General features: G+C 40.3%; 6 protein-coding genes across 12 annotated transcripts in view; 4 read left to right on the plus strand and 2 right to left on the minus strand.

The window, feature by feature from the left end:
* Positions 1 to 231, plus strand: part of LOC122041477 (microtubule-associated protein RP/EB family member 1C-like) — a 33,810-nt gene extending 33,579 nt beyond the window's left edge. For both annotated transcript variants that reach the window (XM_042601171.1, XM_042601172.1), the window contains exon 8: positions 1 to 231. This exon is cut by the window's left edge and continues 255 nt beyond it. In XM_042601171.1, coding sequence (XP_042457105.1) covers positions 1 to 24 — 24 coding nt within the window. In that variant the 3' untranslated portion in view covers positions 25 to 231.
* A 99-nt stretch (positions 232 to 330) lies between these two features.
* Positions 331 to 2,710, minus strand: LOC122041476 (lanC-like protein GCL2). 2 transcript variants are annotated; one of them, XM_042601169.1, is made up of 6 exons: positions 2,481 to 2,710; positions 2,188 to 2,366; positions 2,003 to 2,117; positions 1,273 to 1,386; positions 868 to 1,182; positions 331 to 777 (listed from the first exon to the last, which is right to left on the minus strand). In XM_042601169.1, the coding sequence occupies exons 1-6, from the start codon at positions 2,700 to 2,702 to the stop codon at positions 439 to 441; spliced, it is 1,284 nt and encodes a 427-aa protein (XP_042457103.1). In that variant the 5' UTR covers positions 2,703 to 2,710; the 3' UTR covers positions 331 to 438. The 2 variants fall into 2 exon arrangements, with proteins under 2 accessions (XP_042457103.1, XP_042457104.1); XM_042601170.1 differs by having other exon boundaries at positions 2,003 to 2,114; positions 2,481 to 2,709.
* Positions 2,711 to 2,942: 232 nt separating this feature from the next.
* Positions 2,943 to 7,091, plus strand: LOC122041479 (pre-rRNA-processing protein TSR2 homolog). 5 transcript variants are annotated; one of them, XM_042601177.1, is made up of 5 exons: positions 2,943 to 3,017; positions 3,735 to 3,980; positions 4,334 to 4,425; positions 4,716 to 4,829; positions 6,700 to 7,091. In XM_042601177.1, exons 2-5 carry the CDS (start codon positions 3,764 to 3,766, stop codon positions 6,874 to 6,876), a joined length of 600 nt encoding a protein of 199 aa, XP_042457111.1. In that variant the 5' UTR covers positions 2,943 to 3,017; positions 3,735 to 3,763; the 3' UTR covers positions 6,877 to 7,091. The 5 variants fall into 5 exon arrangements, with proteins under 5 accessions (XP_042457111.1, XP_042457110.1, XP_042457109.1 ...); XM_042601176.1 differs by having other exon boundaries at positions 2,949 to 3,017; positions 3,731 to 3,980; XM_042601175.1 differs by having other exon boundaries at positions 2,957 to 3,218; positions 3,731 to 3,980.
* A 165-nt stretch (positions 7,092 to 7,256) lies between these two features.
* On the plus strand, positions 7,257 to 8,525 carry LOC122041478 (dof zinc finger protein DOF4.7-like). The gene is made up of 2 exons (XM_042601173.1): positions 7,257 to 7,650; positions 7,725 to 8,525. The coding sequence occupies exons 1-2, from the start codon at positions 7,594 to 7,596 to the stop codon at positions 8,328 to 8,330; spliced, it is 663 nt and encodes a 220-aa protein (XP_042457107.1). The 5' UTR covers positions 7,257 to 7,593; the 3' UTR covers positions 8,331 to 8,525.
* Positions 8,526 to 8,620: 95 nt separating this feature from the next.
* LOC122041480 lies at positions 8,621 to 9,922 on the minus strand. The gene is made up of 4 exons (XM_042601179.1): positions 9,800 to 9,922; positions 9,365 to 9,666; positions 9,070 to 9,278; positions 8,621 to 8,990 (listed from the first exon to the last, which is right to left on the minus strand). Exons 2-4 carry the CDS (start codon positions 9,452 to 9,454, stop codon positions 8,726 to 8,728), a joined length of 564 nt encoding a protein of 187 aa, XP_042457113.1. The 5' UTR covers positions 9,455 to 9,666; positions 9,800 to 9,922; the 3' UTR covers positions 8,621 to 8,725.
* Positions 9,923 to 9,939: 17 nt separating this feature from the next.
* Positions 9,940 to 10,471, plus strand: LOC122041482 (ferredoxin-thioredoxin reductase, variable chain-like). The gene has a single exon (XM_042601180.1). The coding sequence runs from the start codon at positions 9,940 to 9,942 to the stop codon at positions 10,360 to 10,362; it is 423 nt and encodes a 140-aa protein (XP_042457114.1). The 3' UTR covers positions 10,363 to 10,471.
* Positions 10,472 to 27,837: the final 17,366 nt, after the last annotated feature.

Consider the following 27,837-nt stretch of genomic DNA (forward strand, 5'->3'; position numbering starts at 1 on the left):
GGTTCACCGCTCACAAACTACTGACCTATTTTCAAGCAAGTGTTGTCTTGGCTCGGTACCTGCTTCGCTTTCAAGAATCTCTCCTGCAATATGTTTACCTAGTTGAGCTTGAGTATATCTGTTTTGAAACTGTATCAAAATTATTTGAAACGTGGATTTGTGGAACAACTTGGTCGATTTCCCTTTGCTGCTTCTTTTGTTCAACATGTGGATAAATTTTGACTTGCCTTATATTGCTGTTGTTATCATGTTTTCAGATTTAACGTAATGTTCCTGTCAGTTTTTTGTGAAAGCAGTTCGATTCCTATTTCTGAACGTCTAATTCTCAACTGTACACAACACTTAAACTTGTTGACTAAACCGGTTCTCACAAGAGCAATCAGCTTTAAACAGTCATACAATATGTACACCTTAGCCTCTAGTTTACTATGCCAAAGTTTAAAGCTCATAAGCTGGGAACCTGGATTCAGAAGGTTCGATCATGTCAAAAAAGAGATATGCCATGCCTGCTTGCCCTTCGAACAATGAATATGGCCGATCACCAGTGTGCATTGTCCCATCTTCAATCAACTGGTTAGCTTTGTCCAGCAGAAAGCAAGCAAATGCTTTAGCCTGGTACAAATATTCGACCCTCCTGGTATGCCGATACAATGAGAGGAAGACATAAGCATTGCCACTAATGCCATGGCAAATGCCAACTCTCTTCAGCAGGCCTCTCCGCCACACGATGGCAGCCGCCTCTTCTTCAGCTTGCAAAAACTGCTCGTCTTGGAAAACCTAGACAAATAAGTTACCGAGAAACTAAGCAGTGTAGCAATTGAGTAAGACAATGATTCATTTAGGAAAGGGTTCATAGACATTAGTCACCTGAGCTGCTTTGGTCAGGGTAACAGCGACACCTGGAGCACCATGACACCAATGCACCAACCGATCAGACTCAGATCCTTGGCTGGAGGGATAATTCCCACTTTGGAAACGGTGTTGTATCATGTAGTTCAACGTGGTTTTGATGCATTTCCTATCTTCTGGATTCAGATCCATGTCCATCAGGACATGCATGATTCCCGCAAGCCCATGGGCTGCACCCCAGTATTTCTTCCCATGCCACTCGTACATCAGAGGGCAACTGCTTTTGTTGGATAATCTTTTCCCATCGGAGATGATTTCGTTAGCTATAGCACTCTGTGTCAAAGTACAAAACACTGTCATCTGTAACTTGGCCTTTCTTAGTCATGATGATCAATTACTTAAACCACAATAGCAGAAGCTCACCATGTCTGTTGACGGTATTGTATTCTCACCAATGTGCTTGTTCAGGAAAGAGCATGCCCACAAATAGCCAACTTTTCCATACAGAAGTTCATTAGGAACATCACGCAACTTTATCTGCTTTCAAAGAGAATTGTGTAACTGATTTAGAAAAATATTGCAATACAGTGTCATTCATGCAACAACAGACTCATTGAAGTACTAAACTCGTCACTCTTTGGTAAAAAGAAACAATAGAAGAGGCATTTTCTAGTGTGCTTGCACATGATGATGCATCATTGGATAAGTACAGAGAAAGACAAAAGAAAGAAATGGATGATAAAATGTATTATCAAATATTCAATATGATTCTGCAAGATATATTTTTGTTCAAGTAAGCGATTTCGACCAACTGAAAGGATCTTGGATCAATTCATAGATCATTTTGATTCCATTAGAAAAGAGAATTCAGAGTAAGCATGGATCTTTCATAGATGAATTAAATAGAGATTAATCAGGTAAAAGAAACGCTAATTCTTGGGATTGTTCATTCTTCAAACCGATTGAACATAGGTAGAATCAACTCAACATCCTATATTCACAACCTACTATTGGTGGCCAAACATACATGGTTATCAAAGTTCTAATCTGTTGTGGATTTGTCGATGCAATTTGACTTATTCTACAAGGAAGTTATTCTCAAACAACAGTCTAAATGCACATCTTCAGAAAATTAAAACTAGTGCTCCATTACCTCCCTAAACGAGTTCAAATAATGGCGGAGCAGCACATCGTCTCCAACATGCTTCGCAACCACAGCACCGAGCGCGCACACTCCCGCCCGCCCACATATGAAGGTCACATGCCTGCTTCAATCCAAATCCATCCTCAACACTCATCATTGAATTGGCGATGCAAGTAACAAGATTGGAGTTTCACCTTGATCCAGCGGAAGCAGCGTCACAAGCCCTAATGATCTCGCCGCAGAGACCAAGGTCGCTCTTGCTGTTAGTAACCCGGTACGCCTTGAAGAGCAGCAGCGCCGTTCCTAGGGCGCCGGTGTAGAGCGTGAAATCCCTCACTTGCCGCCCGGCACGCAACCACGTCCGCTTCACGACCTGTCGCGAGCATGAAAAACTCAAATTCCATCAGATCACTATCGAAAAACGACTATGAAGTAGATCTAATTGACCGGAATAGCAGATAGAAAGCGAAGAAAGGAAGAACCCTACCTTCTCTTTGAGATCGAGCGCGGCTTCGAGGAATTTGTCGGCTAACTTGGGGTAGGGAAGGCGGAGGAGGCCGTGGAGAGTGGACTGCGAAATGGAAGCTTGCTCGTGTTCTTCTTCGACGAAGTCGGGCATCTCGTTGGGGAAGTAGCGATCGGCCATGGATGGATTCGCCGCTTTGGTAAGAGAAGAACAGGCGAGTGTACTTGCGGTGTGCGGTTGCATCAATTTTTATTTAACCCCAAAATTTAAAGAAATTTTTAGAAGTGTCTTACAAAATTATTTAATAAGATAATTAAATAATTATTTAACTAAAGTTGAGTTTGATTTTTTTTTTTAAGTTTGAGCTTATTTAATCGAGCTCTTAATTTCTTTTTCAAAAATTATTTATTTAATTGATCTCGTAAATAACTCCATTAAAGTGTAAAATAAAAATTTCCTACAAAGAAAGGGTTAAAGTTGGTGATTGGAGTCGTTTAAGTTTAACCCAAACCTCTCTTCCAACCCTAGAGAACGACGCACGCCGCTGCAAGCTTGCAGGTATCGACTCCTCGACCTCTCGCCAACGATTTCCGCCGATCTCCTCCTCGACCTCTCGCCGACGATCTCCGCCGATCTCCTCCTCAACTCGTCGATTCCGCTCCACATCCCTTCGCCTCTCCACCTACCCATTTTCTTCATTGTCTCGGCGCTCACCTTCCTTCGTCGATCTTCTCCTTCCGCCTCTAAATTTTTCGCTGTGTACATCTTTAACTTTTTATAATAAAAGTTTATAACTTTATCTATTTTGCATTGTGAACGATTACAATTGCTTGGAAATATTATTGGAAGCTGAGTTCATACATTTATGTGTTTTGAGATTTTACATTGGCACGACCATCTTTTGGCCAATTTAGTGTGCTTAGAATTATGATTTCGATGCCATTGTAGTATGTTTTTATGGACTATTCTGGAACTCAATGCTTTATTCTCTTTTAACTTTCACAGATAGTTAGTATATATAGTTGTTCAAAGTTTGATCCACTTATTGTTTAGGTCAATATACTTGTGTCATTCCATTGAACCTGTCTAGTAAATATGTCTTATTCATGTTTTGATTTGATCTTTAATGTTTTGTTGTATTAGTGTCAAATGTTTCAAAAGCCATGCCATCCTTTGATATGATTACATGATGTGCTGATAGGACACCTATTGGAAGCATATATTCATCCATTTTGATATAAAAAAAAACTAAATTTGTATTAATTTTGTAGTCAGAGAAAAGAGTGGTCTAATTTGTCTCTTTAATGGACTCTGTTGGGAGTGGATGGTGGTCCGAAGAGGAAACTCATGTGGTTTTCTCTCCACAATCATTGTCTCTTTTTGGTGAAGGAATATCACTGGTGTTCTCTCGCTGGACAGCGCTCCAGATGGCGGTGGAAAACGCATGTGGTGGGCGAGAGTCACGACACAAGTCTGAAGAGCTCACCTCCACTATCCTCACCTGGTTCTCCCAGTCTAAAGGTTATTTTTATCTGTAAATCAGCTATCATCTCAATTCCCAGTTTGCAAAATGTAATATCTTTAGTAATACCTTTTAGTTACAAATCTGTGCTTTGTTATTTCAAATTCTTTCTTTTCGTTAGACTTTCAGAATTACGGTTCTCTTTGTTTCACTCTTTCAATTCCCCTCCCTGAATAAATTTTCAATAACTCTCTCTTTCTTTGACTATTGCAACTTCTTCTTTTCTTAATTCTTTCACTCACTTCTCTGAGCCAAAGAGGAGGCTTAGTATTTTTTTTTTTTGGCATGGTAATAGATTGGTGAAATTACTTCTCTAAGTCTTACATGATAAATTGTCTTTTCTTCTTTTTAGGTCCACTTTATATTGATGATTTGGAAAATATGCTTGAAGAGAATATGTTGAATTTATTCAATACAGAGATTGATGATGGTAGCATCGAAGAGGTATCCAATATCCCTATAATTTTGTATTAGAAGGAACAAGTTTCAAAAAAGATCTTAGGCACATATGCTTCAGTAGTAATTATCCAAATTCGAACTGTCTTAAAAAAATCAAAATTCATATGAATCTTGGATTTTATAATGGGGTGGCTAGTCTTCAATTTTAAATATGTCAACCTAACAAATCTGAGCTTGATATGTCATAGTAGACTTATTTGTCTAGGAAGTCATAATAGCTGGTACTTCACATTGAAGTTCATTTAGTGTCCAATAAACAAAATTCGTGTATACAGGTTGCTGAAGAATTGATGATCATGCATGAAGACTTTCTCAAGGGAAATTTTGAATCAATTGAAAAGCTGAGGAAGTCGGGACCTGTAATTAGCTCAGTTGCTCAGAGCAAACAGGTTATCATTTTTGGATTACAACCCCTTTTTAAGTTGCTTAATTGTTGTGTTCTTCCAGGCCATATTTGTTTGAAAAGATGGGCTAGTCATTCATTGCTATTTGAAAAGAAGGTAGTTTCAATACATAGTCTATGATGCATCCTTGCTCATTAATGTCGCTATTTTTCTTAAGGTTTGAGTATCACTATACCAAATTGTAGGTTAAACTAGGCCTTGTGACACCAAAGATTGCAAATTAATTATTAATTGATTGATTTATTAAAATGATTTTAAATGTTAGCAATAACAGGCTCAGTTGCTGCATTAGTACAGTATATTTAATGATAGTTAACTTTTTTTTCTTTTTTTTGTTTGAGATTTTTTGTTTTTTGAATTTACCTCTTTGTCTGTGCTTGCATGCTAATCTTCTACTGGTTTATGTTATGAAATTATTATGAACCATTTATTGCTTGTGATTTTGTTGACCCTGCATATGTTAGATGCTGCTCTACTTCTAATCATGCATATGTTGGAGAGTGTTGGAACTTGGAAAAATCAACAAACAGATGACATATATGTGATTGCATGAAATAGCTATGTTGTCATGCAACTTGGTTTTATATAAAAAAAAAAAAAGGGAGATAAAATTTAATTTAATTACCAAATATAGTAACCATAAAGATTCTAAGTGATTCTTTTTTAGAGTTTTATTCATAGAAGTTGCTTTGTTTTCATGTTTGGTGTTGCTTTTCCCTGTTAACAATGCTTTTGTAGCAACAATCGTACTGTAAGTATATTTTTGTTATGAGAATATTAAAGGATATTATAATAAGATACTCACTTGAATCCTCATTGATCGCGTATTAAATGAAAGAATCAGCCAACCCCTCAATGTTGGGATTACTAGTATTCCAGTAAGAAAAGTTGTAGTTGTGAACAAGTTATCAATTGTTTAATACGTTTTCAGATTCTTTCCACTGTGTAAAAAAGTTTGTTTCCATTATTTTCCAATTTGTATAGTCAACTGACCAGAAGCAGGCAATAGGTGGTAAAATTGAGGCCAAAATGCGTCCAAATCATAATCTGAATAGGTCCACGTGTAAAAAAGCCTGTGTAAAAAAAGAGTTTGGGTGGCATCCGTTTTATCAATTAGAAATCTGGAAACACGTGGACGCAGTTGTTTTCAGATTTTCCAATGGACGCATTAGAAATCTGGCAATTTTAAAAGAGTTTTATCAATTGTTTAATACGTTTTCAGATTCTTTCCACTGTGTAAAAAAGTTTGTTTCCATTATTTTCCAATTTGTATAGTCAACTGACCAGAAGCAGGCAATAGGTGGTAAAAGACGGTGTTGGCATTTTCCAATTTTAAAAGACGGTGTTGGCATGTTGCATGATGATCAATAGATATTATGTTAACAAGACAAGTTGGATCAGGTAGAGCTCATGGTACCATGCATAGGGAGATAAGAGAAACTCTAGTAAACATAATCTGAAGCGTCTGAATATTACAACTGATATCACATTGTATAAAGATCACTAAATGGGATATAGGATTCATGTAGCTGTCCCTAGTGGTTGGGATTAATATTATTTCTTATTGATGTAAGGTGAACTAACTTGTCTTTTGATGAAATTTAGTTTTCATGCTACACTTGTCATATGTAGCTAGATCGTTCATAATGATGAGATTCCTTGACTTCTATTTACATATTAGGTCGACTAATTTCTCTGATTGTGATTGTACTCTACATTCTATTTAATTTTGGTTTAGTTTATATTTTTTCTTGTCATTGCTTCAAACTGTTTCTACATGTGATCACTCACAACTTATAAACGACATGTTAGTTTAATTGTGTTTATCTTGAGGAGATAGATTTTCATGTTGCAGATAGGTAACCATGATAGCGAAGATGAGAGCTCAGACGATGAGGTATCAGAAATGATTGTCGATGAACCCAAAGTGAGTGAAATGGTCGCGGAATCACCAAAACCGGAACAAGTTCCCGACGAGGATGGATGGTCCACAGTTACTTCCAAACGAAATAAGGGTAAGAAATGTCGATAAGAGCCAGCCAACAATGAATGTATTTATCAAACAGAGTCCAGGCATCAGATGCTGTCGGCAGGACCCCAATTTTTGTTGCACGTTTGCTGTTCTTATTCTCAGAAGAGAGAACCTTAGCAATTAGCCAGAATGCCATTAAGTGCTTGTGTATTTAATTGGACTAGTTGTAATTGTTTGGTTTAATCACATTTGCTTACGGGAATTCGAATGATCAACTGGCGGCTACAAAATACAAAATTAAAAATCTGGCCACCCAAAGGCGTCCACGTGTTTCCACATCCGCGACGTCGCATCAGGCCGTTCATTGCCTCCATTAGTGAAAGATAAAAAAAGCCTTGCAGCCGAAGTAACTGAACTAACTAAGTTACTATAAAGGGCGGCCATTCTGATTCATTCTTCCACTTCAAAGCAAAGCGCACTCCTTTCTTCCGCTCCATCAATTCTCTTGATCTAGCAAGATCAGTCGGTGCGATTGAGCTCGGAAGATTGGGAGAAGTAGCAGCGTCTTGGGTGGCGGTGCGGAGCTCTACGTTCGCCTCCGACATGCCCGCTTATTGTTCTGCTGCTGCGAGCCAACGCGAAGTTGTCGCCACTGCCGCCTCCGCCCGCGAAGGCAGACCGCCTCTGACGGAGCAGATCGTCGGCGTGTGGCTCGACAGACTCCTCGTATTCTGCCTCGTCTGCATCCTCTTTCCCAATCGCTAATTGTATAACAGCATGGGCCTCAGCTCTAAGCTCGCCTCCCCCGACGTCGACGCCCTCCTCTGTTCCCAGGTCCCGTAATTCTGTGTGCTAATTTAAGTTTATGTTCTTGATTTGCGCTTGAATCGATTTGTTGCTTCGTTAAGGATTTGCTGGAGATCCCGAAACCCACGAGCCAAGCGAGGAACTACAGCCACCAGCAGCAGCAGAGGCCGCCGCCGCCGCCGCACTGGCCGCCGTTGAAGTGTCCTCGCTGCGACTCCACGAACACCAAGTTCTGCTACTACAACAACTACAGCCGCACGCAGCCGCGCCACTTCTGCAAGGCCTGCCGCCGCCACTGGACGCACGGCGGAACGCTCCGCAACGTGCCCGTCGGCGGCTCCCGCGTCGGCAAGAACAACAACAAGCGAGTGCCCAAGCCTACTCCAACCCCGCCGGCTGCCGCCGCGTCATCCAGCAGCGCGCCGATTCCGTTTCTCTTTCCCGACATCCCCCGGCAGGCTCTCCTTCAATCGCCGCCTCCCGCCACGCTGCAACTGGCTGCATCGGATTACACCGCCAACTTGGCACCGCAGATTACTACAGAGTTTGATCTCGTGATGAACTCGTGCGGAGGCAGCAACTGCTACTACGGGGGATGGCAAGCGGGGCAGGTGTCGGCGATAGCGACGAGCACTAGTGGCGGCATGGATCATTCCGGCGCCGACTACTGGAGTGGTTGGGATGACGACGTGGCCGGTTGTCCGTAGCTGCATGCCTTTTCCTTGAGCTTTATAAATTATCTCTGTCCATTAGAGCAGTTTGTGTTGCGTGTGTGAATGATGGTGATGGACGTTGGCTCGCAGCTTGCGATCTGACAGTGTGACTCCTCGTCTCGTGACTTTGTGTGTGTTTGTGTTGTTCCAAACGTGATCAAAATAAATAAATTAGAAAAAATCCAACTATTTACAGTTTTATTTTACTAGAAAAAACAAGATGGTAGATTTCCATTGCTCAATTTGTTCTTTCTTGCCCTTTTTAGAAGTGAGAATTGAAGAAGAAACAGAAACAGAAGGTTCAATAATATAGTTCGATTCGAATACAGAGAGGATTAATATCGTTGATTAATTCCACAGAAGAAGAAAAAACACAAAATTTAAGACTTCTAGTGGAAGGAGCTCATGCCGACGGCGCCGGCGCCGGAGCCGTAGGGTAGCTCGTCGGAGGCGACGGCCTTGGAGTAGAAGATGTAGTAGAGTTCAGTGAGGAGGGCTGTGAAGAAGACGAAGGCGGCGCCGGCGGCGAAGACGCCCTTCCGCACGGTGTCGCAGGAAAGGTCACCGTCGAAGAACATGTTTCGGTAGCGCGTGTGGTGCGCGTTACGCACCGATCCGGCCAATAAGCACGCCTCTGCTATTATGAACGTCACCCTGCGTTTATCACAGTGAATTGATCATCAAATCGGAGATTATTTCCTGCGATTTGATGATTGGGAATCGAAATATATACGTGGAGAGGAGGAAGAGGAGCAGGGTGCAGGCGCGGGGGCCGCCGGGGGCGAGGGAGCGACGGCCAAAGCAGAGACAGTTGGTGAGGATCATTAGAATGGCGTGGCTGAGGAGGAGGAAGAGGAGGGCGCCAACGCCGTAGCCGGTGGCGATGTCGGAGTCGTAGACGCAGTAGTTGTAGTTGTCCTCCGAGTCCGACACCACCCGCGCCTGCAACCAATCAACCGCGAACAGTTCGTCAAAATCGAGACAAATGTTGCGATATGTGCCGGAAGGAGGAGTGCGGCGGAGAGTACGGTGCTTCGGCGTTGCTCGGCGGCGACGGCGAGGGCGAAGGCGATGAGGTCGAAGAGAAAGACGAGAGCAACGACGAGCTTGGACGCCATGCTTAATTGATTGATATCCAATATCCTCTGCTTTGAGAGGTGATAAAAATGAGAAGGAGGAAGGAGAACGAAGCGGCGGTTGGTGGTGAAGTGGACGGAGCAGCGGCGACGGTTGGAGTGAAGTGATCTGTGGTTGCGTGTGTTGTTATTTGACGGCGTTCTAAAGCAATCTTGTCCACCGACACTGGAGCTTGGTCTGGCGGAGAGCAGATCTAAGGATTTTTCGCATGCGTATAATTAATTATATAAAATAAATATGTAAGAATCGCGAATAATTTTATGATATTTGTGCCAATATAAAATTTATTATAATTTTACAGGTGTATGGCTAGTTAGGTCTCCTACCAGATTAGATTGAACCTTTTCTAAATTCGTCGCCCAATAATTGTGGAGCTCATCCCTCGCCCGATCCATCCGCCCGCAGCCTGTTCGACGAAAATCCCCACACGGAAACGAAGCCCAAATTCGAGATCGGAGCCCCAGCAATGGCGACACCGGCGACAACCCTCCCTCCCTCCTACGCCCCCATTGCCTCTCTATCTCCCCCCGCCCGCCCCGTGCCCGTTTTCAACACTAGGACCGCGCGGCGATTCCCGTGCCGGGTCGCCCTCTCCACCGACCTCTCCTCCTCGTCGGAGATAGAAGAGGAAGAGCAGCGGGCGGCCGCTAAGATCGGGAAAAGGGTTCGCGTCACGGCGCCCCTCAGGGTTTACCACGTGCAGAAGGCGCCCGACCTCGATCTGAACGGCTTGGAAGGAGTAATCAAGCAGTATGTTGGGGTCTGGAAAGGGAGAAGGATCTCCGCCAATCTCCCTTTCAAGGTCGAGTTCCAAATCGCTGTCCCAGAGCAGCCTCGCCCTGTGAAGGTCGTCTCTCATCTCAAGGAGGAAGAATTCGAGTACCTGTAAAGATTCAAGAACATTTCCGGATTGTAGCAAGAAGAGAGATGCTTCCAGTCGACATATATACTTTCCTTTAGCTTTATGAAACATCTGTCTGTAAATCGTTGTTCATCAATCATACTGAATCTTATAGAAGAAAGATCTAGGTGGCTCTGAGGATGCCATGAAGTGAAGTGATTGAGTAGGTTGGATGAATTCTCTTCCTAGTGAAGCACATCATTATTAATGAGCAGATTCCAATTGAGTCCCACTTTCCAGTCATTCACAGGTCAGAATCCACAAAACATGACTGGATCCATGTGAATGAATGAGCCATAAAGGGGGCAACGGTCACCTGCAACGTTCCTCTCTGCTCTGCTTGCTGCCGTCCGATAATTAATACGATCTACTGCATCTTCAACCTTCGGTGATTTCACTTCACTAGGCCTGATGCTGCGATCTCTGAAGAAAATCAAGCTCTGGTCCTTTCTCAAGAAGCGAACCAAGTCCGATAACTCATCTCGACGTCGCTGCTCTTGCTCTGCTGCTCGTCCGCCGCCGCCGCCACAGCGGCTTCTGGCGGAGCCTTCAGCTCCGCCGCTGCTGCTGCCACCGCCAACGCCACTGCCGGTGTCTTCCTATCAGCAGTACCTGCTGCCTTCCCCTGTTTTCACGGCGACGATGCGGCAGGAGGAGGAGGGCGTGTACTGTGGGTGCTTCACCGGCGTTGGGACTTTGGCTGCTCTGCTCAGATGCTGCTGCTTGTGTTGTCTTCATCAATGGACTTCGTAAACTCGTGCTCCTCCATTAATGGTTTCAATGATGGGAAGGATCGCATCGTCTTGTTTCGAGGAGATTTAAGTGATATTATTTTGTGAAATATCCAATGAAAGTCCTTTGATTTGTAGATCTTTCAGTCAGACGCAACAAAGGATCGACTATTTCGAAATTTATGAAGATTAAATTGGATCAATTCTTTGATTTGTGGATGCATTTGGACTAATGTGACTATTTGTGGATGAAATTATATAAGCATGCAAATTATTATTTGTATAAATAAATAAAAAAACACATTTTCTGTGTATAAAATGGTTCTCCTTTTTCGGTTGATTGAGTAAAAAATATAAAATAAATGTTCGTGTTTTTTTAGTTTTTATTCACACTAAATCGCTAGTTATTTGCCATTGGGACACTAAGCTGGAATTTGTTTAGAACACTCAATTGGTGTTTCAAATTAATATGACACAGGCCATCAGTTTCCTTAACGAGTTCAATGCGTTCAAATTTTTTTTATATATATAAAAAAATCTCATTCTGGTACAACGTGCTAAAAAAGAAACTCGCCGCGTGCTTTAAATAAATGATACTCATAAAATAAAAAAAATATTATTTTACATGATAAATATATTTTAAAATAATAATATTATTTATTTTAAATAATAATCATTTAAATGTGTAAATAAAATTAAAATTATATTTATTTAATATAAAATAAGAATAATTAGAGATCCATAAATAATGTATATTAATATTAAAATGAATATGAAAGAATTAAAATGTTAATATAATATGTATGTAAAATATGGATTCGATATTTTTTAATAAGATGATGGGTAATGCGGATGCTCTAACCCAAAGAGAATTGTTTTCTCATTTTGTAAAAACAAAATTAAAATGAACATTAAAGTGAACTTGTAAATTTGAAATTCATAATCGTTATTAAAAAATGACTGTTGTATCCCTTACTTTTAGTTATATTATTCATTCAAACAATTGATTTCATTTGGTGGCAATTGATATTGTAATTTTTTCCATGTTGTTGTTTAAATGTATCATTATAGCCTGGAGTACATGTTGGTTCTTTGAGAGCATTAAATAAAATAAAACGAAAGCGATAATCACTCATAGTGATCTCCTAAAGAAATTGTAATTGAAGACGTCGGTCGACGAAGAGACTGTCGCTGTCGGAAGCAAGATCACGGGACAACCAGAAAGTGTTGGAGCAATCCCAATGGTCCGTGCAACCATATGTTTTGGTGTTTGGGCAAAGGGTTTAAGTTAAGTTCATCCTTGTATTTGATATGTGAATTTGAGTTGTGCAGGTTTGCAGGATACACATGTGACTCAGGTTGATGGCTTCGAGTCCGGTGAAGGATGAAGCATCCGAGGGATCGTGAACAAGGCAGCGAGGACAATGGTCGAGGGAAGCGACTTCGAGGCATACGCGAAGGATGACATTAGGGACGAGCCGCGGGCATGCATACATCCGAGGGACGAGAGCCAAAGAGGAAGTAGGCTTGAAGGCAAAAGGTCAAGGATGCGAACGAAGCGTCAAATGAGTCGTAAGGATGAGGGTACGAGTGCTATGAGAGAATGTACTCGGTACCAGTCGACTGCATGTTTCATCAATCGACTGGTTCAGTCGATTGGGCAATCGACTGGGAGCTAACAGAATGCTTCTATTCGCTCAACCAGTGTGGAGCAGTCGACTGCTAGTTTTAGCAATCGACTGGTATCGAGCCGTTGGGATATAACGGTCGAATTTCCACAGAGGGCAGTCGACTGCATGTTTTGGCAGTCGACTGATATGCGGGATTTTCAACTCACAACCTATATAACCAAAGCTTGGGAGCTTGGTTATAGTTGACAAAATTAGTGGTGGTAAACCCTAATTAGTAGTCTACTAGTCTCAAGAGTCTTGGTTGGTGTTGTGGTGAGGTTTCTCCACCCACAAGGAGCGACTTGAGATAGCCGGAGTTTACCGGGGGCTAATCCACCGACGTATAGGGATCGTCCACCTCAAGGACACACCGTGAGTAGGAGCTTTATCTTCAAACCACGTAAATGATCGTGTAGCTTAGTTTGCATTCTTTCTTATCTTTAATTTAATTTCCTTTAGCTTGTTTGTTTTGTATATTTCGTTGCGCATACTAACAAGTGTAGGAAGATCAATCGATTTGGGGGTGTCGTCTATCCAACCCCCCTTCAAGTCGGCCGACCGAACTCCCCTACAAGTGATATTAGAGCGAATGTCACACTTCACCGGACTAATCGCCGAGAAGAGCAAATACAAGAAGATGATCGGCTTGATTGAACCTCCAAAGTTTGAAGGAGGAAACCTTGGGGGCATCACCTATTGGATGATGAAGATGAAGATCTTCTTCGATACGGATTGGGACACCATGATGGTGGTAAATGAACCATTCGAAGTCCCAAGAGACAAGAAGGGAAAAAGACTCCGACCACGACATTGGACGGAAGAGCAAACCTCACGATCGGAGGTAAACTCAAAGGTAATATCAATCTTAATAGATATATTGTCGTCTAATGTGATGAGTGGTGTAGGTGAATATAAGAACGCCCACGATTTGTGGAGCAAAATGAAGATGGTTCTATGGGAAGAACCTAAACCTACACAAGAAGAAGAAGAACCCAAGGAGATAGATTTAATTGCTCAAGCTAAGGAGGAGCAAACGGAAGTTGAGCCATGCTCAACATCCGAGGAAGAGAAGGATGAAGAAAGATCATTCACAAATGTGGATGAGGAAGATGAAGCATCATCAACATCCTCAAGGGTTGAAGAAGAATCCAAGACAAGTGAAGAAGAAGAAGAAATCTTGGAAGTCAACATAGTGAGCACCTCCACCGAAGCAAAGTCAAAAGATCACATTGTGTGCTTCGGGTGCAATGAAAAGGGGCACTACAAAAGTAGATGTCCTATGGGTAAGAAGAAGGTATCTCCTAAACTCAATTCAATTTATTTTGAATCTAATTTGAGTTGTAGGAAGAAGAAGGAGAAAAAACACATAGTGTGCTTCACGTGTGGTGAGCGGAGTCATTACCACACCAAATGCCCAAAGAAGAAAGAGATCAAAAAGTTGGCACATTTGAAGAAGGAGGAGAAGAAGTGGAGGAAGAATGGAGGCTTATGTCAAGGGGGAGCTCCAAAGGTAAAAGGTAAGGTAAACCCTGATTTAAATTTAAAGTCAGATTTAAATTCCTCCATGCATGCTAGGAAAAAATAATGATAATCATAGTATGCCCATGCAAAATTTTGGATTTAGATATCATGATAGGAGTAGGGTAATTGTAGATCAAAACCCTAGGAGACCCATTCATGAAAATCTAGAAATGGTAGACCTAAGGAGACCCAAAGCATTAATCCCAAGAAGATGAGGCATATGCCTAGAAAGGGTAGGTCTAGGAATGTCCAATTTGGACAAATTAACTCTAGAGTTAGGAACCTAGAGAAAGAGAATCAAGCCTTGAGAGGAAAGCTTGATAAGCTAGAACAATTCCTTAAGATATTCAATGTTGGATCTAAGGAATTAAGTATGATGTTGGGTAGCCAAAGACCCAACAATGATAGATCGGGCTTGGAATACCGATCTAGTCCCTCTAAGGCCAAGGAGAGATCATATGCTAGGGTGGAAAATGATCATGGCAAGAGAGAGTCCTCCAAAGCTAAGGGAAAGTCTTATGCTAGGGTTGCATATGACTATAGCAAAGAGAAGCCAATAAATGGCAAGGGAAAGCCATTTAAAGGTAAGAAAAAATTAATCAAGGACAAAGTGTCCAAGGTTAAGAAAGTTAGGTTTGTAGGCCAAGTGTCACCGGAGGTGCACCGATGTGGCCTAGCCATTATGGATGAGTCACCTAGGGAGGTGGCTAAGGTTAAGAGCTCTAGGGGAGCTCTAAGAGTCAAGTTGGGACCCATAGAAAATGGATCTCAAGTGGATACTACTTGGAAGTCTAGATTGGGTCATGAAATGTGCTAAGTGGTTTGGAGACGGACTTGAATATCAAACCTAGGGTTTTGGCACAATTAAGTTGTGCTTCATGCTTGAAAATATGACATTGGGGTTATATAATATGATAATTGATTTTGGATGTATAGATGTCATATAAACCAATGCTAGGGATGAATTATGGGTTAGTATGGGTAAATACATCAAGAGGAAGACAAAACTAGGATTTTAGGTCAAGGTTCAATTGAACCATTTAACTAGTTTTGAATTTTGTGTCAATCTTGAGATTGGTAATAAATACATTTTTGAATATATTTTTCCCAAGTAGATATGGATAAAATAGATCTCTCCACAAAATTTGGACATTTTTGGAGGTCTGTGGATTTAATAGTGCATTTTTGAAAATGGGTCAAAAATGTTGAAAAGGGCTGAAATAGTGTGGCAGTCGACTTGTACAGTTACCAGTCGACTGGTAACAGAGAAAATTGAGCACAAAATGGTTCTGTGTGCTGTTTCGATGAGGCCAGTCTACTGGGGCAGTCGACTAATACCAGGCTGATTCTGATTTCAATCTTGGTTTGTGACCGAGTCAACTCATATTGTGTATGAGATTCATGGGGGATGAATACACAAGTTTAGGGTCAATTTGGATGACAAGTTTTCAACAATTGGGATATTGTTGAAGAACCTTTTGGATGTTAAGCAAAGGGGGAGAAGTAAGGTTTAGTTGGGAAAACCTTAGTGCCTTTGCGTAGGAGGAGCCTTGTAGGTTCTTAAATAGCCCTATGATAAAATTCCTAGCTCAATGAGGAGCTTAGGTGTAGGGGGAGCCTTGTGATAGGTTCAAATGCATGTTGCATTGTTTTATTTCGGCGTTATAAGTCCAAGTGTGTAGCCTTGGCATCATAAGTTCATTCGGCAGTGTAAGTCCAAGTGTGTAGCCTTGGCAACGTAAGTTCATTCAGCAATGTAAGTCCAAGTGTGTAGCCTTGGCAACATAAGTCCATTCGGCAGTTTAAGTCCAAGTGTGTAGCCTTGGCAACGTAAGTCCATTTATTTTAGCATATTTATTTGTTATTGTTTTCGCTAACTTAAACGTATTGCTAAAATATCAAAAAGGGGGAGATTGTTAAAGCAATCTCAATGGTCCGTGCGACCATGTGTTTTGGTATTTGGACAAAGGGTTTAAGTTAGGTTCATCCTTATATTTGATATGTGTATTTGAATTGTGCAGGTTTGCAGGATACACATGTGGCTCAGGTTGATGACTTCGGGTCCGGTGATGGATGGAGCATCCGAGGGACCGTGGACAAGGTAGCGAGGACAAGGGCCGAGGGAAGCGACTTCGAGGCATACGCGAAGGATATCATTGGGGATGAGTCACGGGCATGCATGCATCCGAGGGACGAGAGCCAAAGAGGAAGTAGGCTTGAAGGCAAAAGGTCAAGGCTGCAAAGGAAGCGTCAAATGAGTCGTAAGGATGAGGGTCCGAGTGCTGTGAGAGAATGTACTCAGTACCAGTCGACTACATGTTTCATCAGTCGACTAGTTCAGTCGACTGTGTTGGTGCAACCTTAGGTCAAGGTTGACCTGGTTGACCTGACTCGAGTTGACCTGACTCGAGTTGTGTTTTGATGTTTGACGATGTTTGACGAGAAGAGAGCTGTATTCTTGATGTTTGACAAGAATATGTGTTTGGGAGATTGTAGGTGCAACCTTAGGTCAAGGTTGATCTGGTTGACCTGATAAGGGAAAAGTCCACGCACGGAGCTTGGCACGCGAAAAGTCCAAGTATGGAGACTTGGCACTGGAAAAGTCCAAGTACGGAGACTTGGCACGGGGAAAAGTCCAAGCAGGTAGCTTGGCACGCGGAAAGTCCTAACTGGGATGTTAGGCAGTTGGAAAGTCCTGGTGAGTGAAGCCAGGCAGGGAGAAAGTCCTAACTGGGATGTTAGGCAGTGTGGAAAGTCCTGGTGAGTGAAGCCAGGCAGTGAGAAAGTCCTAACTGGGATGTTAGGCAGTGTGAAAGTCCTGGTGAGTGAAGCCAGGCAGTGGGAAAGTCCTAACTGGGATGTTAGGCAGTTGGAAAGTCCTGGTGAGTGAAGCCAGGCAGTGGGAAAGTCCTAACTGGGATGTTAGGCAGTTGGAAAGTCCTGGTGAGTGAAGCAGTGAGAAAGTCCTAACTGGATGTTAGGCGGTGTGAAAGTCCCGGTGAGTGAAGTCGGCATGGGAAAGTCCTAGCTGGATGTTTGGCGGTTGGAAAGTCCAGTGAGTGAAGCCGGTGAGAAAGTCCTAACGGGATGTTAGGCGGTGTGGAAAGTCCTGGTGAGTGAGGTGAATGGGAAGTCCTAACTGGGATGTTAGGCAGTTGGAAAGTCCTGGTGAGTGAAGCCAGGCAGTAAGAAAGTCCTAACTGGGATGTTAGGCAGTGTGGAAATCCTGGTGAGTGAAGCCAGGTGAAAGTCCGGGTGAGTGAAGCCAGGCAAGGGAAAATCCAGATGGATCAGGGATGATCGGACATCTGGTGTTGAGGAAAGTCCAAGTAGGTCAAAGGGATTGACCGGACACTTGGCGGGGAATTCTAGCAGGTCAAGGGAGTGACCAGATGCTAGGAATGAAGTACCAACAGGTCGAGGTTGACCGAATGTTGGTTTGGAAGGCTTGGGACTTGGTTTGGGCAAAAACCAAGTCACTAGTTATCTGATCGATCTGGTGACCGATCAGTAACCGATCAGTGTGCTACTGATCGGATCAGAAGGTGATCAGTAGCCGCGAGAAAGACGCCTGATCGGTCTGTGGACCGATCAGGAGCTTCCCTGATCGGTCGTGGCGACCGATCAGGAGACGATGTCGCGGAAGGAAGAGCTTCAAAGCCAAGAGTTGGGATCGGTCTGTGGACCGATCCAGCTGTGGCCTGATCGGTCCACAGACCGATCAGAGTACGCACAGAATGTTTCTGTGCACTGACTGATCGGTCTGGGGACCGATCAGCGCAGGGCCTGATCGGTCCACAGACCGATCAGGATTCTAGCCGTTGCAACGCAACAGCTAGTTTCTTCGCTGTTTCTTCTTCGCAGGTATAAAGGAGACGAGGGCATCTTCTGTGCTACTTCTTCTTCCTCTTCTTTCTACTGAGCTGCTGCTGTGCTTTTGAGCTTTGTTGAGTTCCGAAGCTTCGTGTGAGCTTCTTCGACTGGGTTCCTGCTGTTGTAGGCGTCTCGTGAAGTTGCTGCTTCAACCAGTCGACGAGAAGGCAAGCGTGTTTGTTTTACATTCATATTGTCTTGTGCTTCTTTGTATTTTGTATACTTCTATCTTGTTGTTGCAAGAGTTATTGTGGCGAGGTTTCTCCACCCACAAGGAGTATATATTAGCCGGTTCTCCGGGGACTCATCCACCGACGGATTGATAGGCTTCGTCCACCTTACGGACACGTCGAGGAGTAGGAGTTTATCTCCGAACCTCGTTACATCGACGCGTTGAGGTTTGATCTTCTTGTTTTCGTTTCTTGTTCTTATTTCCGCTACGCTAACTCTAGTTTGTAGAAAGAAACGCGAACGATTTGGGGCGGCTATTCACACTCCCCTCTCTAGCTGAGTACGTACGATCCTAACAGACTGGACAATCGACTGGGAGCGAACAGAATGCTTCTATTCGCTCAACCAGTGTGGAGCAGTCAACTGCTAGTTTTAGCAATCGACTGATATCGAGCCGTTGGGATGTAACGGTCGAATTTCCACAGAGGGCAGTCGACTGCATGTTTTGGCAGTCGACTGATAGGCGGGGTTTTCAACTCACAACCTATATAACCAAAGCTTGGGAGCATGGTTATAGTTGACAAAATTAGTGGTGGTAAACCCTAATTAGTAGTCTACTAGTCTCAAGAGTCTTGGTTGGTGTTATGGTGAGGTTTCTCCACCCACAAGGAGCGACTTGAGATAGCTGGAGTTTGCTGAGGGCTAATCCACCTACGGATAGGGAACACCCACCTCAAGGACACGTCGTAGAGTATGAGCTTTATCTCCGAACCACGTAAATGATCGTGTAGCTTGGTTTACATTCTTTCTTATCTTTAGTTTAATTTCCTTTAGCTTGTTTGTTTGGTATATTCCGCTGCGCATACTAACAAGTGTAGGAAGATCAATCGATTTGGGGGCGTCGTCTATCCAACCCCCTTCAAGTCGGCCGACCGAACTCTCCTACAAGCACTTCAAAGTTCACGAGCCAAATCCCAATCTCTGGACATTCACCTTTGCTCGACCAAAACACCTCACAGCTTCTCTTGCTCCTCTGATCACCTTCTGTTGCGCTATCTTCTCTCGTCTTCTCAAAGGCTTGGACGGACCTTTATAAGAAGACTAAGGAAGACGAAGGGGAAAGGACGCCCCTTCGTCTCCTTAGCGTTTGCAGCAAAGAGAAACGAAGGGAAATCGTGTCCCTTCGTCTCTAGTAACGCCCAACATCTCCCACTCGTCCAAGTCACATGCTTGCCTTTGTTGTGATATTTGGGATCCTTAGAAAAAACTATTGCAGCTTGACTGTCACAGTTCACAATAACAGGACTTCCACTATCCTCAGCAATTTTTAAATGCTTCAGGAACCTTCTTAGCCAGACAACCTCTTGCACAGCCGTTGCACAAACCACATACTCAGCTTCCATTGTCGACAAGGCTACACAAGTCTACTTCTTGTTGTTCCATGAGATGGCACCACCATTCAACAAGAAGACATAGCCAGATGTGGATTTTCTGCCATCAAGGTCTCCTGCCCAATCTGCATCTGAGTAGCCACTTAGGCTCATATATGATCCTTAGAAACAGAGGTAATAATCAACTGTTCCTTTGAGATATCTGAATATCCTCTTCACCGCTTTCTAGTGTCTTGATCCTGGGTTTGACTGGAAACGACTAACTAAGCCAACAACATAGTTTATATCAGGACGAGTACACAACATAGTGTACATCAAACTAACAATAGCACTGGCATATGATTTCTTCTTCATTTCGGCTATTAAATCAAGAGTCTTGGGATATATACTTGTGCTCAAAACAGTACCTTTAGCTATAGGCGTCTGTTCAATGTTGCAATCTGACATATTGAAGTGTTGTAGCATCTTAGTGATATAAGCTTCTTGAGACAAATTCAAAAGTCTTTTTGATCAGTCTCTAACGATCTTCACTCCTAAGATGTACTCTGCTTCTCCCATATCTATTATGTCAAATTGTGATGAAAGCCAACTTTTGACTTCTATCACACACTTTATGTCGCTTCCAGCTATTAGCATATCATCAACATATAATGATAAAATGGCAAACTTTCCTTTCTCCTTTCTTAGGTAAATACAATGATCCTCATTGACCATTTTGAAACCATAAGACAATATTACTTCATTAAATCTTATGTTCCATTGTCTTGACGCTTGCTTTGACCCATATATAGACTTCCGAAGTCTACATACTCTTTTCTCTTGGCCTTCAGCAACATAACCTTCTGGTTGTACCATATAGATTTCTTCGTCAAGATTACCATTAAGGAAAGTCGTTTTTACATCCATATGATGTAATTTCATGTCATATTGTGCTACTATAGCTAGGATGACATGTATTGACACAAACTTCACAACTGGGAAGAATGTCTCTTCAAAGTCAATACCCTCCATTTGGGTATATCCTTTTGCAACTAATCGAGCTTTGTATCGATTAATCGATCCATCTGCTTTCCTCTTTACTTTGAGAATCCACTTATTCCCAATAGCCCTTCGGCCCAGAGGAAGATCGACTAAATCCCAAACTTGATTTTTTCTCATTGACTCTATTTCTTCATCCATTGTAATTTTCCATTCTTTTCTAACTGAGCTTCTCAAAGCTTTCTCAACTGTTCGAGGTTCCTCATCATTAACTGGGAGAACCATCAATGCCTCATTCTCAATATCAAACATTCTCCAGGAATAATCTGACGACTACTTCTTCGAAGGTTAGACCGTTGAGAAACTGACTCATTCAGTGGCAAATTACTCCCACTCGGTTGACTAGATTCAGGCATCTCCTGATCTGTTGATAAAGGAACATTATCCTCCTCCTCTATCTCATATAGAGGAATTCTCTTATCAACTTCACCTCGTGTTGGGAATTCAATTTCAAGAAAAGTAGCATCTCTTGACTCTATTTCAGAGATGATTCCATCTTGTCGCTCACCAATAAAACATAACCCTTAGAAGTCTCAGAGTACCTTATAAAGATACATTTCTTACTTCTGGGTCCTAATTTTCCATGTTCGTGAGTCTTATCATGAACGTAGGCAGTTGACCCCTAAGGTCTCAGATTGCTTAAATCCGGCTTTCTACCTGTCCAACGTTCGTGTGGGGTAGATGAAACTGACTTTGAAGGCACTTTGTTAAGTATATAAGTCGCAACTAATAATGCATCTCCCCAATAGGAGATTGGCAAATTAGCTTGCGCCATCATAGACCTAACCATTTCAAGAAGAGTCCTATTTCTTTTTTCAGCAACCTCATTTTGCTGTGGAGTTCCAGGGATAGTTAGCTATCTAATAATCCCTTTCTCATTACACATTATCTTGAACTGATCAGACAAATATTCACCTCCACGGTCAGTGCGCAAGGTTTTAACCTTACGTTCTAATTGATTCTCAACTTCGTTCAAGTAATGAATAAAGCAATACAATGATTCAGATTTGTGAGAAATCAAATACACACGACCAAAATGCGTGAAGTCATCAATAAATGTAATGAAATAAGAACTCCCATTTCTAGCCTTCATATTCATCGGACCACAAATATCCGAATGAATTAATTGCAATGGTGATTCAACCCTAATAGCTTTACCAAATGATTTTCTAGTCGTCTTTCCAGCAAGACAATACTCATATATAGACAAGTTAATCTTAGCATGAGTGCCTAAAAGATCCTCCTTAGCTAATCTATTCATTCGTTCTTGTCCTATATGTCCTAGTCTACCATGCCAAATTTCATCATTAACATCAGCATTACTAGTAAGAGCAATGTTTGAAAAACAACCATCATTATTATTTGATTCTACATCAAGAACCATAAAATCATTTGTTACATAACCATATCCAATTAACACAGAGTTAATTTGAAGTTCCACACAACGGCTATAAAAATTTACATTATAACCTAAATCAAGAAGACAAATGACAGAAACCAGATTCCGTTGAATCTCAGGAGTATACAGGACATCATGTAGAAATAAGGTGCCTCCATCACGTAAGTTGAGCTTGCAAGTCCCAATTCCTTTGATTTCAATTCTTGCATTGTTTCCTACATATATCCATTTGTTGCCGGCTGGTACCCGACGATACTCCACATATGTAGCTTGATCACGTGCTACGTGGTTCGTTGCTCCTGAATCTACAATCCACAAAGGATACGAATCAACTAGCAACATTGTACTTATAATATATTGCTCGTGGAAAGAAGACAAAGTTGGATCTACCTTTTTAGGCTCAGCACACTCCCGAGCAAAATGACCTTTTTGCCACAGTTGAAGCAAGTTAACTTGCTCATAGGTCTTTGTTCATATTTCTTTCCTTTCTTCTTGATTTGGTTTTTAACAGCAACAGCACTAGCAGGGTCGACTCAAGCCTATTTAAGGCCCTAAGCAAATTTTTTTTTAAAAGCCTTTGACGTTGTTTTAAAAAAAAAATATCATACCATTTTTCATTTAGACTTGGATAGAAAATGGTGGTTTAAATTTTTTAACAAATTAAATATTAATTTTATAAAGTATTTTTTTTATACAATTTAATTTTCTCACTTTTTAGATGTAAAATTATTAATTAAATTTTTATATTCAAGATAACTTAATTTAGATAAATATAAATTTTACGATATTAAATAGTGTTGGTTGCTACTCGGAAAACCTAGAGGTTCCATTGTACAAAAATTTTGTACAAAGGTCTGAACATTTTCCTAGCTACCATGTGTTCTTTTAAATTAAATTTTGGATCGCCTGCGGAACTTAACACGTTTGATCCAAAACTTAATCTATTTGTTCCCTTAGGTTTTGACTTGGATCTCCTGCGGAACTTAACACGTTCGACCCAAATCACCTTAAGTTATTAATTCCATTAAATATTAATTTCCATAATTGGTTTCTAGTACTGACGTGGCGAGGCACATGACCTTCTTGGATATGGGAGCAACCATCACCGACTAGACAAAACCTTTTATGGAAAGCTAATATTTAATTTCCTAAAATAACTTTAGGTTAACCGAAAGGAACAATCAAATCACAAGGATAAAAAATAAACATAAGAACACTACATCAAAAATAAATTCGAAACACTAGAATTGTAAACCTCTTGTATTTGGTATTATTTCCAAAAATAACTAGTATGATGCGGAAAGGAAAAATTACTAGTTATACCTTTTAGAAAGACCTCTTGATCTTCTACCGTATTCCTCTTCTAACCTCAGACGTTGTGTGGGCAACGATCTTCCGAGATGATAAACCACCAATGCACCTTCTTCTCCTCCTAGCTAGGTTCGGCCAAAACAAAAGAGCTTCACCAAGGATGAAGAAAACCACCAACCAAGCTCCAAGGGATGCAAGCTTTCTCTCCTTCTTCTTCTTCTTCTCCAAGTAGTATCCGGCCACCACAAGAGCTCCAATCAAGAGAGAGGTTTCGTCCACCACAAAGAGGAAGAGAGGGAGAGGATGGCCGGCCACAACAAGGAATAAGAGAGGGAGAAAAATAATAGAGATTGTCACTCTTGAAGGCACCCCAACCCCCTCTTTTATATTCCTTAACATTGGTAAATTAGGAAATTTAATTACAATAAAATTTCCTTAATTTTCCTTGACATGAATTAATTAAGAAAAATTAAACAAAATTTCTTAAAACTCCATGTCTTGGCCGGCCACATCAAAAGGGGCAAATTAGGAGAGTTTCAATCAATAAATTAAAACTTCCTAATTTGTTTCTGGAAATTTTAAAAATAAAATTTCTCTTCAAAATCCCTTCATGGTTGATAAAAAGAAATTTCTATAATTTTAATTTTCAACATGTGAATAATTTATAAAGAAGGAAAAAAATAAAATAAAATATCTTTCCAATTTACAAATAAGGAAAGAGATCTAATCTCTTTTCTTAATCTTTTTTAGAAGAGATATTTTAATTTTAATTCTCTCCAATAAATTATATCTTCCACATAAGAAAAAATTAAAATTAAAATTCTTTTTTATTTCATTAGGGCCGGCCCCCTCTAGCTTGGGTTCAAGCTAGGGCCGGCCACCCATAAACCATGCTTAGGCCGGCCCTAGCTTGATTCCCAAGCTAGCTTGGCCGGCCCCCTTTAGGTGGGTATAGAAGGTGGGTATAGGTGGGTATAGTACTCTATAAACAAGAGGCTACGATAGGGACCGAGAGGAGGAATTGATTTTGGTCTCCCGATAAAATTAAGCATCCCGTGTTCGTCCCGAACACACAACTTAATTTTATCAATAATAATTCATTCCACTAGAGAACTATTATTGAACTACCGCATCAATCCCAAATTACATTTTTGGGCTCCTTCTTATTATGAGTGTGTTAGTCTCCCTGTGTTTAAGATATCGAATGTCCACTAATTAAGTGAGTTACTGACAACTCATTTAATTAATATCTTAGTCCAAGAGTAGTACCACTCAACCTTATCATCATATCGGACTAAGTCCACCTGCAAGGTTTAACATGACAATCCTTATGAGATCCTCTTAGGGACATTATCAATCTAGTATCCCTAGGACACAGTTTCCTTCTATAATCAACAACACACACTATAAGTGATATCATTTCCCAATTTATCGGGCTTATTGATTCATCGAACTAAATCTCACCCATTGATAAATTAAAGAAATAAATATCAAATATATGTGCTTGTTATTATATTAGGATTAAGAGCACACACTTCCATAATAACTGAGGTATTTGTTTCTTTATAAAGTCAGTATAAAAGAAACGACCTCTAATGGTCCTACTCAATACACTCTAAGTGTACTAGTGTAATTATATAGTTAAGATAAACTAATTCCTAATTACACTACGACCTTCCAATGGTTTGTTCCTTTCCATTTTGGCCGTGAGCTACTGTTTATAATTTATAAGGTACTGATAACATCATCTTCTGCATGTGACACCACATACTATGTTATCTACAATATAAATTAATTGAACAACTACAAACAAATGTAGATAATTTGACCAAATATGATTCTTTATTCAAAATAAATGTTTACAAAAGCTTAGGTTTTCAGTATACACTTCAACAAATAGAGTATTATTAGATATAATAATATCTCAAGTAGATAATAAGTTTACAATTCACTTAACTAAAAATAAGTGTATTCAAAATTGTTTTAAAATGAAGAAGATAGAAGTATGTCTAATTATTTAAATGTAAGGCGGAGAGAACAACCCTTAAAAAAAGGAATAAAATTGAGAAAATAAGAACAATAAAATAGGATAACAATACAAAAAAATCATTCTCCCATGCTCAACTCATCATCATCGGCGAAGCACAAAAAATAAATAAATAAAAAATAATGTACAAAATGATAAAACTAAATTTAATCCTTAGAAAATAAAGATCGCAATGAGACTAAACCTGCCATTATCATTTATCAAGAACTAAATGGAAACCATTTTAAGAACTGAGCAAAAGAAAAAATAAATCATATTTTTATTACTTAAACCAGAGCAATTATAAATGATAGAATGAAGATAAAGGAAAATTGAATAATTTGTGATTGTAAATATATCTAAATAAAAATTAAATTTAATGTCTATCAAAAAAACGAAATGGTAAAGGTATCTAACTCATTATTGCTAAAAAATAATAAAATCTTCCATTTTGATCCGACACAATATGGATAAATGCATGAACATTTGAATTTAATCAAGGAGCATAGTAGTACCGACTAAATCAGCGTGTTAGTGTTAGGTGGAGATGTGCAATTTCTCTTCTCGAATCTCAATGAGCAAGAAAAGCGCACACACACACACACACAGAGAGAGAGAGAGAGAGAGAGAGAGAGAGAGAGAGAGTTGGAAAAGAAGAGGGGAAACTTCAAAAAAAAAAAAACTAACATTTTTATTTTGTATTGTATGGATAAGATAAAAAAAAAAATTAATTCATGTTCTTATTGATTAAAGAGAAAGCATCGCCAACTAATGAGAAATGTAACGAGAGTAGACTATGATTGAGAGATATTGAAGAGGAATAGATTAAGTTTTATAAAATAACATTCATAATTTTAAAAAAATAATTTGTTAAAAAAAGAGTCTCTTTATGACTCTATCTATTGGAATCATAATGAGATCCTTGTGAAATTTGAAGCTTTGATAGACTGAGATCATGCAAATATTTATTTAATCATTAGGACCCTATTTTTTTCCATTCTCTTAAAAGGTATACATAAAAATATATTTAATATATTAAAAAATAATGATCCTAATTTTTAGATAATGAGATTGCATAATCTTTTATTATGTGGACCTATTTTTTTCATTATCTTTATCAAATATTTTTAATACATTAAAAATAATGGGTCCCAATAAAAAATGGGGCCCTAGGCATAGGCCTTAATGACCTATGCCTAAAGCCGACCATGAGCACTAGCCTCCTTTCCTTTTCCCTTTCCTTTCTTAAACCATCTTTTTTTATTCTTGGAACCAGAATCTTCAGCTTCAAAAGCTTGACCAGAAATCCTTGCGAATTCAATCCTCTCCGTCTCAAGTTCAGCATGGCGTGAGAAATTAGTGAAATTCTTGATACTCTCACCATGGGTCATATTTTGTTTCATCGTTTTCTAAGAATCAGGAAGGGAATGGATAACTGCTTGAACCTGTTGTTCATCGGTCAACACATGGCCAACAGTCTTAAGCTTTCGAATCATGTTACCCATCTCCCTGAGATGTTGGGCCATGGTAATATTCGAGTGCTTTTTACAGCTATCAAACTTGATAGTTAGCTGACGGAACTTACTCAGACTGACTCCACTGTACTTCTCTCTAAGGGCTACTCAGACAGCATGAGTAGATGGTAATAGCTCATACTCAAATACCAAGTCATCCACCATTGAACTAATCAATATACCCTTAGTAATGGAGTCCTTCCTTTTTTTATGCCTTATAGGCATCAAGGCCACGTCTGTACTGTGCTGTAGAACCATCAATCAGTTCCTCCATGATTTGATTTACAGCCTCTAGAACTTCTTATTCCTCAAGAACGTATTGTATCTTGAGGTGCCAGATTTTGTAGTTATCCCCATATAATTTTTCACCCTTATTGAGGTCAGCTATGATGTTTTTAGTTGTCATGATCTATATAAATAAACACATTATTTATTATTTCAGTGTAATTCATATATATGCAATTATTTATTGACTCAGTGTAAATTAGAGTTAGTTTACAAAATCAAATGATAATATTGTTTCCACTCATCATTTGTATGTTCTAATCTAATCAACACTGATCAATCATATTACACACATCCCATCTAATGAATGAATCATTATTAAAATGAATTAATCATTTTTCATATGAACTAATCATATGGATATATGAATGAATCATATTCACATGAACTAATCATGTCATGAAATGAACTAATCATTTCCAAGTTTGTTAACATATAACATAACTTTTCAATATATAATTCTGTTTGTACATAACGACAGAGATTATTACATGACTCAAAAACTGATGAGCTAACAATGTTCGTACATAACG

Source organism: Zingiber officinale, chromosome 2A, assembly GCF_018446385.1.
Source record: "Zingiber officinale cultivar Zhangliang chromosome 2A, Zo_v1.1, whole genome shotgun sequence".
Lineage (NCBI taxonomy): Eukaryota > Viridiplantae > Streptophyta > Magnoliopsida > Zingiberales > Zingiberaceae > Zingiber > Zingiber officinale.

Bases quoted from the DNA above. Each gene is read 5' to 3' on its own strand.
- LOC122041476 (XM_042601169.1), bottom strand. From the start codon at position 2,702: ATGCAACCGCACACCGCAAGTACACTCGCCTGTTCTTCTCTTACCAAA. The intron at 1,183-1,272 runs GTGAGCTTCTGC...ACTTTGACACAG, and splicing joins CAATACCGTCAACAGACATG to AGTGCTATAGCTAACGAAAT. The intron at 778-867 runs GTGACTAATGTC...TTATTTGTCTAG, and splicing joins CCCTGACCAAAGCAGCTCAG to GTTTTCCAAGACGAGCAGTT.
- LOC122041479 (XM_042601177.1), top strand. From the start codon at position 3,764: ATGGACTCTGTTGGGAGTGGATGGTGGTCCGAAGAGGAAACTCATGTG. The intron at 4,426-4,715 runs GTATCCAATATC...TCGTGTATACAG, and splicing joins ATGATGGTAGCATCGAAGAG to GTTGCTGAAGAATTGATGAT. The intron at 4,830-6,699 runs GTTATCATTTTT...TTCATGTTGCAG, and splicing joins CAGTTGCTCAGAGCAAACAG to ATAGGTAACCATGATAGCGA.
- LOC122041478 (XM_042601173.1), top strand. From the start codon at position 7,594: ATGGGCCTCAGCTCTAAGCTCGCCTCCCCCGACGTCGACGCCCTCCTC. The intron at 7,651-7,724 runs GTCCCGTAATTC...TGCTTCGTTAAG, and splicing joins ACGCCCTCCTCTGTTCCCAG to GATTTGCTGGAGATCCCGAA.
- LOC122041480 (XM_042601179.1), bottom strand. From the start codon at position 9,454: ATGGCGTCCAAGCTCGTCGTTGCTCTCGTCTTTCTCTTCGACCTCATC. The intron at 9,279-9,364 runs GTACTCTCCGCC...GATTGGTTGCAG, and splicing joins CCGAGCAACGCCGAAGCACC to GCGCGGGTGGTGTCGGACTC. The intron at 8,991-9,069 runs GTATATATTTCG...TGATAAACGCAG, and splicing joins CTCCTCTTCCTCCTCTCCAC to GGTGACGTTCATAATAGCAG.
- LOC122041482 (XM_042601180.1), top strand. From the start codon at position 9,940: ATGGCGACACCGGCGACAACCCTCCCTCCCTCCTACGCCCCCATTGCC.